The sequence below is a fragment of the Xenopus laevis genome, chromosome 7L, assembly GCF_017654675.1.
Source record: "Xenopus laevis strain J_2021 chromosome 7L, Xenopus_laevis_v10.1, whole genome shotgun sequence".
In the NCBI taxonomy this organism is placed as follows: Eukaryota; Metazoa; Chordata; class Amphibia; order Anura; family Pipidae; genus Xenopus; species Xenopus laevis.
The window spans coordinates 112386785-112396480 of NC_054383.1; the positions used below are offsets into that span (position 1 = coordinate 112386785).

At 34.1% G+C, this 9696-nt stretch overlaps 1 protein-coding gene and 1 long non-coding RNA gene across 2 annotated transcripts; both read right to left on the reverse strand.

The window, feature by feature from the left end:
* Positions 1-601: 601 nt before the first annotated feature.
* On the reverse strand, positions 602-2825 carry LOC108697031 (traf2 and NCK-interacting protein kinase). Its single transcript, XM_041570057.1, has 5 exons — positions 2736-2825; positions 2351-2466; positions 1817-1871; positions 1425-1503; positions 602-826 (listed from the first exon to the last, which is right to left on the reverse strand). Exons 1-5 carry the CDS (start codon positions 2764-2766, stop codon positions 652-654), a joined length of 456 nt encoding a protein of 151 aa, XP_041425991.1. The 5' UTR covers positions 2767-2825; the 3' UTR covers positions 602-651.
* Positions 2826-8106: 5281 nt separating this feature from the next.
* On the reverse strand, positions 8107-8850 carry LOC108706095. Its single transcript, XR_005962669.1, has 4 exons — positions 8813-8850; positions 8623-8655; positions 8407-8442; positions 8107-8243 (listed from the first exon to the last, which is right to left on the reverse strand). It is a non-coding gene; the product is annotated as an uncharacterized LOC108706095 (long non-coding RNA).
* Positions 8851-9696: the final 846 nt, after the last annotated feature.

Sequence of the window (9696 nt, forward strand, 5' to 3'; positions counted from 1 at the left end):
AAGTTTGTCAATATACAGTTAAAAAGCACTTATATATGCACTGAATACAATTTTATTTTATTTTTTAAAACATTCTTTATTACATTTTTTAAAAACAATTAAGGACATAAAACATATAAATAAAAAAACTATTTTGTCAATATAAAGAATTAAAATGTAATTTATTTTTTTTTTTTACAAAAAGTCATTTTTTCCAGTCTTGATGAATTTATCCAAGTGGGATTCCATGGAGGGCTGCCATCGGAAACCTAGTTTTTCTGCCCCCGTCCCTCCCCCGATGGCAGCCCTGATTCTATGTTTCTTCCAGGTTGTTCCTGGGATCTGTTTGCATCCAATGACAGAAGAATTTCTGTTTCTCAGTCTCCAACAATTGGTCATCTGCAGATGGTGGATGTCGATCTGTTATTCAACTTTCTTCTTTTAGCTTCAATGGTTTGCTAGTATGAAATATTGTTCATTGTTAGTCATGACGCAGGTGTATACATAATAATTTTACATTTTCTTAATTTTTTTATATTTGCATTTAGAATTTTTGCCATTACAAGTTTTATGTCACATGCCTTTTTCTGTTTATTTATTGGTCAGCTACAACTAGTCAGAGAATATTGTTTGCATAGGACAACAAATAGTTACAGATTATGCGAATGGCAATCAGAATAAGATATTTTTCTTACCTCTCTGCAGATGCTTCATAATATTCTTCTGTACAACCCTTTCATTGCTTATTTCTGTGATGAAAGGGTGTGACAAGAGCTGCCTTGCAGATGGTCTCTCAGCAGGATTTTTCTGCAGGCATTCCTCAATAAAGTAGTGGAATTTTTCACTCCTGCAAAAAGAAATTAAGGCAAAATTATAATTGTTCTTGTTATAAATATAGTGAAGATTAGAAGTCAGCACTCACCCATGGGATATAGTAGACAAAGGTGCAAGTCTTTGGTGGCCACTTCCACCTTTTCTGTAGACACGATCAACAAGCAGACAGCACCACACGTTAATATTCTCTTAAAAAGCCTTTATTGCAAAAGGGCTTTTCTTTGGACAGAAATACAATAGCGATGTTTCAGGCTCACAATCGCCTTTCCTCAGTTTGTGAGCCTGAAACGTCACTTTTGTGTGGTGCTGTCTGCTTGTTAATCATGTTATAAATATATCTAATTGCTCAGACTTATGGAAGTCCATGCCCATATAAAGCTCCTAGCCCATTTATACTTCACATCATTACTACACCCTATTTTCCCAATCCCTCGTCCCTCACTGTAACTTTTCCTTTGCCTATTCTCCCACCCCATTCACCCTGACTATCTTTCTTATTTGCACAACCCCTTACTCCATTGTCATTTCCTCACTCTCTTCACCCTCACTTCCTTTTCCATTTCCCCAACTTCCCCTCACTCTCTTTTTGTGTTTTCATGGAAATCACTCACCATTTGTTCCCTTTCAACGTAGGAGCCGGACCACGAGTAATTTGTCGGATCAAAGCCTTGTCAGGAAGTTTGTTGTATGCTATAAGATAAGCAAATACAATATTAAAACATGCTGACTGCTAATTACAACATTTATGGGGTTCTAAAAGGTGCAAAGTTTGATACAGATCAAATCACCTATTTCAAGCAATAAGCAGCAAGGGTTACTGCACTTGTCCTACTTAGTGCCTTTTATTACATTATGTTGGGGTTAGTTTTTTTTATCATTAATTGATTGTAAACTTTACATAAGGGGCAGTATCATTCTGTGTTACAGCATTTACTTTCTAGTAACACACACATATATTACGTATATACACAGTCATGATAATAATTCCTGAGAAAGTACTTACGGACACATCCTTCTGCCATGTGAATGGCTGACATTCCCAAAGACCACACATCAGCCTAGAAAACATGGAGGAAAAGAAAATAATTAAAAAAGACTATACACAGGAGACATACTTCTGTTTTCTATCCATCCACATTATGATAGGGCTTCTCTTTAGACTGCAGAATAGGAAATACATTAAAACATGCCACTTTGTACTCATATAAAACAGTTCAAGGGCTGAAGTACAGTGGGTTTCATATCTAAAGAATGACTCCAAACTGAGAAACTTCTGTTTTACATAGAGTTTGAAAATCCATTAAAGCATAAGGAGGGGGTTCTAAAATTCTTGTGCCCTGTACTTACAATACATTATGCTCCCTCAGTTCACTTACACCTTTTCATAATAGCAAAACTGGATGACAAATTTGCTTTTGAGAGGGGTATGTGAAGTAAGTGGCAAAAACACATGTAGTTACCTCATGTAGGCTACATATATTTAAATAAAGGTGGCGCTAACTCTACAATTTAAAGGAAGAAGAAGTCATCACTATACCTTATGGTCAAATTCGCCTCTCTTACTCATGCAGACAATGGCCTCTGGTGATAAATATGCCATATCTCCAGCAGGGCTATCACTTTTTCCTCCCGTGACAGCACCACCAAAATCAACTGAAATTGTAAGACAAAAAAGCATTAATTTTTTATGTTAGTTTGCAAATGCAACGCACCAATAAAAATCATGGTGATACAGAAACATTTGTGGGCAATTTTTACATGAGAAAGGATTAGTGTGCAGATGTGTTGTGTTTGCAGGTTTAGAACTTTGAAATGGTTTATATAAACGTTATTATTGAGAGATAGAGTAATATAAAATTGACTTCACATTCACTGAAACTTCACAACATCCATTCTGTATTCAGATTCTAAGCGTCACTTACTTATCTTTACAACTGCGTCTTCAGTTAGCATCAGATTATCGGGCTTCACGTCGCAATGTACAATTCTCTGTTTTCTGAGATGATACAAGCCCTGGGAAAAATATAAAGGAAAATGGTAAATACAATTATTTTTCATGTTCTTGAACTAATAAAATGGAAATTTGTTGAATAACAGAGAAGGTTCACATGTGACATACCTGTAACACCTGCTTGCAGATATAAGCAATCCAGCTTTCTTCTAAGGAACGATTCCTTTTGCTATTTATTAGGTCAAGTACTGATCCACCATCACAAAGTTCTGTAGCAATCTAGAACACCAATAAAGAACAATTAGTACATATATACAATTTAATTGTTGAGCTTGCATTAGGCAATACTAGTGACATAAGAGTTTGTGTGCTATAATTTACTATAATAAAGTGTACTTGCATTGTTTTGGTTTCTATGTGTTCTGTACTAGAAGTCAAATGTGACTGCCTTGATTTGCAGTCAGTGGGTGTAATTCAGAAATAGGCACTTATAAGCATTCAGGGTATGACTGCAATCAGGTAAAACTGAGAACAAAGAGGTCATGTGGATTGGACTCTTTCTTATACAATTGGATCATATTTGAATCCAAGCTTGTATGAGAGCTGATGATTGAGAGTTGGTGCACAAAGGTTCAACATATCTAAACGCTTCCTTACCCATAGCTCTTGATTAATCCTTCTAGCAGGCTTTTGGTAAAATGCGCCATAAAAGGAGATGATATTCTCATGGCCAGAGACCTTCTCAAGTATTTCCAGTTCATTAAGGATTTTATCTTCATCCTAATTTACAACAAAAGAAATGTTAATACAACAGAAAATTAAATAAAATGGATGCAATTGTTATTTTAAATACCCAATTTAATTATGGAGAATTACAGCTTGTTAATACCATATGAAAATGTTTTTTGTTTGTTTTAAAATCTGAAATCTATTGCCTTCTATAAAAGGTATTCATCCACTTATTTTCACATAGTAACATAGGAATTTAGGCTGAGAAAAGAAACACATCCATTGACTTCAACCTGTTCAAATATATGAAACCTATGCAAAATAAGGCTTTTTGCAAAAATGCTTATTATAATATAAATATAGTAACATTACAAAGACACATTACCTCTATGTTCTTTATTATTTTAACGGCCACTTCTTTGCGTTTCATTTGATGCCAACCCTGTAACACAAGTAGAGAAAGAAGGTTTGTGATGATGAACTTCATTATGGTGAATCAAACAGATATGTGGATAAGGCACAAGTTTATTGGCAGCCTCAGAAACACAAGAAAAAAGGAAAATACTGTAGAGAGTGTGACCAAGTGGGAGAATTCTGAAATCACCCAGAAGCATGACACAAACTACACAATTGTAATGTTGAATAAAGTATCTCACCATATGGACAACTCCAAAATTGCCTTCTCCGATGGCCTCTCCAAGTTTTAAATTTCCCCTGGGCTCCTGAAAAAATAACATTGTATTCAAAAGCATGATAAATATAATACTAAACTAATATAATGCAACTGGACAAATAACTTTCTCAACATTAAAGAAGCAGTGATATTATAAGGAGAAACTGGAAAATGGTGTATAACGGGAGAAGGTTGAGGGCTGGAATAATTAAGAAAAACTATGAAAGTTGTGCTTTTATGTTCCAATATACTGTTTTACAACTTACTGGGTATTTGGCAAATGGATCTTTATCATCCTCCTGGGGAAAAGAAAAAATGTTTAATTAGATAATCTGAGATTATTAGGTGAAACTGCTACAATTATTATATAGAGTAAAAGGAAAGGTTAATTTACTGGGGGTGCCAAAATATTAGGTAAAAGTATATATAAAGGATTCAATAAAGTATGTTATGTTATCCAAACCTTGCTAAAGTCTTCTTGGGTACGGTAGACACACTTTTCTTTTTTCGTTATTTTTCTATTTATTTCTTCCTTTTTCATGATATTTATATTTGTGGTCCTGTTGTCAATTTTCTTTGGTACCTCCTTAAAAAAAAGAAAGGATTTGTTGTTAAGTTGAACTAAACCCTGAAGTTAAGTTGCTTAAAGGGACAGTATAGACCTTTTTCAACATTATTTCAGTGAACAGCATTTGTACTGAATTATACTTTACCTATAGTTTTAATTAAGACATATCTATAGTTTTTGTTAATTCTTGAACTAAATAGAGCAAAAACTGACATTTAAACTACTATACATCTTGTAGTTAATACAAATCACCAGTTTACTGAGAAGCCTGCTGTATAAACAAACCCCTCTCTTCTCCTGCTGAAGCATTAGGCTTTGTGATAAGAGCAGCTCATTATACAGAAGTATTTTAAAGAGGGGTATACTGCCCCTTTAAATTTATATTGATAAAAGGTTTAATTATTTTTGTTCAAACCTCATTAAGGCACTCTTTCCTTCTTTGGTCCTTCACTTGCTCTTTTTCAGAGATTTCAGTCGGGAACTTTATTTCGGATTCCACACAGGACTCTTCTTGAGGTTCTTCAGATCCATATACATTTTCCTCAAACAACTCCAAAACATTTCCAGTTGCCTCATAGGGCTCTAGCTGAAGTTGTTCAGATCTTTCTATGTTTTCCTTAGAACAATTTATTTCAGATTCCACACAGGACTCTCCTTGAGGTTCTTCAGATTCATATTCATTTTCTTCAAACAACTCCAAAAAATTTCCAGTTGCCTCACAGGACTCTAGCTGAAGTTGTTCAGATCCTTCTATGTTTTTCTTAGAAGACTTTATTTCAGTTTCCACACAAGGCTCTCCTTGAGGTTCTTCAGATACAAATCCATTTTCCTCAAACAACTCCAGAACATTTCCAGTTGCCTCATAGGGCTCTAGCTGAAGTTGTTCAGATCCTTCTATGTTTTCCTTAGAAGACTTTATTTCAGATTCCACACAGGACTCTCCTTGAGGTTCTTCAGATCTATATTCATTTTCTTCAAACAACTCCAGAACATTTCCAGTTGCCTCATAGGGCTCTAGCTGAAGTTGTTCAGATCCTTCTATGTTTTCCTTAGAACAAATTTTTTCAGATTCCACACAGTACTCTCCTTGAGGTTCTTCAGATCCATAATCATTTTCCTCAAACAACTCCAAAACATTTCCAGTTGCCTCATAGGGCTCTAGCTGAAGTTGTTCGGATCCTTCTATTCTTTCCTTAGAAGACTTTATTTCAGATTCCACACAGGACTCTCCTTGAGGTTCTTCAGATGCATATCCATTTTCCTCAAACAACTCCAATACATTTTCATAGGGCTCTAGCTGAATTTGTTCAGATGCTTCTATGTTGTCCTGTATTAAAGAGGAAATATTATTTTATAAATTCAACCACTATAATTTAAAAATCTTTATGATTTCTTTGATCAAAGTTTTCCCATTCATTGGTTATTGTCTGCTTACCTGATAGTGGCAGGTGTTGTTATCAGATCTCTCTTCCTGCTCACTAAGCTGGTCCTCCTGGTTTCTGCTAACCTCAAAGCTGATCTCAGGTTCATGTTCAGATTCCTGGATGGAAAACAGGAAAATGGATTAAACTTAGCTAAGTTAAAATAAAGCTCATAAATATTAGTTGCACATTACATAGTAACACAATGTAAAAGACATTATCTTTGGCCATATCTTTATCTGGTTGGTCCTGGGATAGAAGCAAAAATATTTATACTATATCAGTTTAAAAAAATATCCTTAAATAAACCTTGTATATCGGGGACTGATGTATGTCCTGTAGAGTTTGCAGCTACCATTTTATTTAAAGGGCACCTGTTGGGTAAAAATGTTATAACCAAATGTACGGACTAATACAGCCCACATTCTGGTTGGGGGATAACAGCAGTTTTTTGAAACAAAAATGCCCCCACCAGTGCTAGGCCAGTCACTCGTATGCACATAACACGCATGTGACGTTATTCGCATGCACATAATGAGCAATTCGGGGCAGCTTTTCATTTTGCGCATGCGAGTGACTGAACGTTGTTGCTCGCACAGGGAGCTCCCTCCTGGTGTGGGTATCATAGCGCTAGTGGGGGCATTTTTTTTTTAAAAACGTCTGTTATTCCCAACCAGAATGTGGGCTCTATTAGCCCGCACCTTTGGTTGGGATAACATTTTTACCCAACAGGTGCCCTTTAATTTTACAAGGGATCTCCTGGGCTGAATGAAGGTGCTCGGGCTTAAATGACAATATTGGCAGAAGAAGTGTATTGCACAAGCAAAGCAGCAAACTGTGCAGAGCATAACCCTAGTCAAGATTAGTCACATGGGTATGCCTAACATATTACCATCTCTAAGTGAATTTGGGTTTCCTATTCCCTTAAAATATTTTAGTTATTTTGACTATCTTTTTCTTACCTGGCACATCTCTGTGTTCTCATTGACTTCAGGATTAACTGAATTCTCCTGGTTAAGAAAGGGAAAGAGATGTTATTTGTGTTATAAAGAAGCTAAAATATAACTCTGCATGAAATATAGGGCAATTTTTGTTGACAGCTATTCACCTCTCTTATGCTTTCCTGGCTGATTTCTATTTCATTTTCTTGCTCTGGCTCCTGCTAGTTAAGAGGAATACATTTAGTTATCAGATCAACTTACTACAGGTATGAGACCTGTTATCCAGAAAGCTTGGGACATGGGGTTTTCTGGATAATGAATCTTTCCTTAATTCTGATCTCCAAACCTTAAGTCTATTAGAAAATCATGTAAATAAGCCCAATAGACTGGTTTTGCCTCCAACAAATATTAATTATGTCTCAGCTGGGATCAAGTACATGGTACTGGTGAAATCATTTTTAAAAATGTGGATTATTTGGCTAAAATGGAGTCTATGGGAGATGGCCTTTCAGTCATTTGCAGCTTTTGGATAATGGGTTTCCGGATAAAGGACCCCATACCTTTATAATGTGCTATATATAGAATTTACCTTGTATAAAGTAAATTCATGAAAATTCTAAAAATATATAATTAATCTACTTTACCAAGGCCAATTAACAATTATAATCAATAAAACTTTAAAAGGAAGCTAAAACTATAATGACTGTATGATACCAACTCCTTTCTTGCTTACCAGGCAGATTTCTTCAGTGGGCTTCTCTATTTGAGCCTGGATAAGAGATAAAAAGGTGGCATTATTTTATGCAATTAAAGGTCTATTGTCCATAAAGATTATTACATGCAAAGTTATCTATAAAGGTCAGTGTATGTTTAGTCTCTGAAAAAAGGAAATACAATTCATGTATATAAATAAATGCAGGGTCAGTATAGGGATTTGTTCCAATAATATTGGAAATTCCAAAGTGCTATTCCTAGCAAGAAAATATCATTAACATTATCATTATCATCAACAAATAAAATAGTTTTAATAATAAAGTCAATGATGTTATGAATGTGTCTATGAAAGTGGTATTGTTGTTTCTATAGTTGAATTTCAATATTAGATACTTACCACAACTATTTCTTCAGCAGCTTCTTCTGGCTGATTCTAGTAAAGAAAAAAACATTTTATCACAAAAAGAAACAAACAGAAAATAGGAAAACTAGAATGTATTCAATGATATGAGAAACCTTCTAAATATATAGATAGCATTGTATTTTTACAAGTAAAAGAATAATATTTTATTGTATTTTACCATAGTTTGGCTTACCACAACAACGACTTCATCAATTTCATTGGGTAGTATCTAGAGTAGAGAATAAAAAACGGTGTTATTGCAAAATTTGGACAAATGAATTGAATTAATTTAATAATCTCAATCAAACTTTTATCTATGATAAGAAAAACGTCTAACTATATAGATGGTGCTATGCTATGAAAAGTAAAAATCACATTTTATTGTATTTTATTCTATTTCTTAACTTACCACTATGATTTCTTCATTAGATTGATCTTGTTTCTAAGAAAAATAAAACAAAAGGTTTTTATCAATTAAAGAAATGAGCACTTAGATAAATTCATGAGAATAAGTTATAAGAAAACTAATAGATGGCACTATCCTTTTAAATGTAAAAAGGATCACAATCTATTGTATTTTATGATATTTTTTTACTTACCGTAATATTTTGATTTGTGGGTTTATCTGGTTGTTTCTAGTAAAAAAGAAAAAAAAGGTTTTATCACAAAAGTTTCTCCCTCCATTAAATTATTCACAAAATAATATGTGTGATATTACAATACAAGGAATTAAGTACTTACCTTGCGAAAGCAGCGGAAACAATTGCAGATAGAACGCCACATGTTTATTCTCTCTATGGAGACAAAGAGAAAGATCATTTGTATAAATATATATATTGACAAAATAGCTGATGTACACCAGGAATTTTAGTAACAGAAAAATGTGTATAATGTGTATGACGTGTACTATGTTTCTGATTTGCTCCCAGGTTAAGATTTATTTAAGTGTGTGCCTAAGCCTTCATCTGTGTATTTATATATATATATATATATAGAAGAATCACTACAGGTATGGGACCCCTTATCCGGAAACCCGTTATCCAGGAAGCTTCGAATTACGCAAAGGACTCCATTATAATCAATTAATCCACATTTTTAATAATTATTTGCTTTTTCTCTGTAATAATAAAACAGTACATTGTACCTAATCCAAGCTAAGATATAATTATTAGTTATTGAAAGCAAAACCAGTTTATTGGGTTTATTTAATGTTTACATGATTTTCTAGTAGACTTAAGGTATGAAGATCTAAATTATGGAAAGATCCGTTATCCGGAAAACCACATGACCCAAGCATTCTGGATAACAGGTCCTTTACCTGTACTAGAAAGCACACTGTTCTATGTAGAAAATATCAGCATTGGTAAATTATTGTATGTAGGACCAAGTACAACACTCAACAACCATTCTTTGGATTTTCACTTGCTCTTTTTCTGAGAGCAAAAATCAAATTCTTTGTAATTCCATAGATTCAAACAGATTC

Coding starts and splice junctions, on each gene's coding strand:
- LOC108697031 (XM_041570057.1), bottom strand. CDS start 2,766: ATGCTAACTGAAGACGCAGTTGTAAAGATAA. Junction 2,467..2,735: donor AGACGCAGTTGTAAAGATAA/GTAAGTGACGCT, acceptor TTACAATTTCAG/TTGATTTTGGTGGTGCTGTC. Junction 1,504..1,816: donor CATGGCAGAAGGATGTGTCC/GTAAGTACTTTC, acceptor CTTATCTTATAG/CATACAACAAACTTCCTGAC.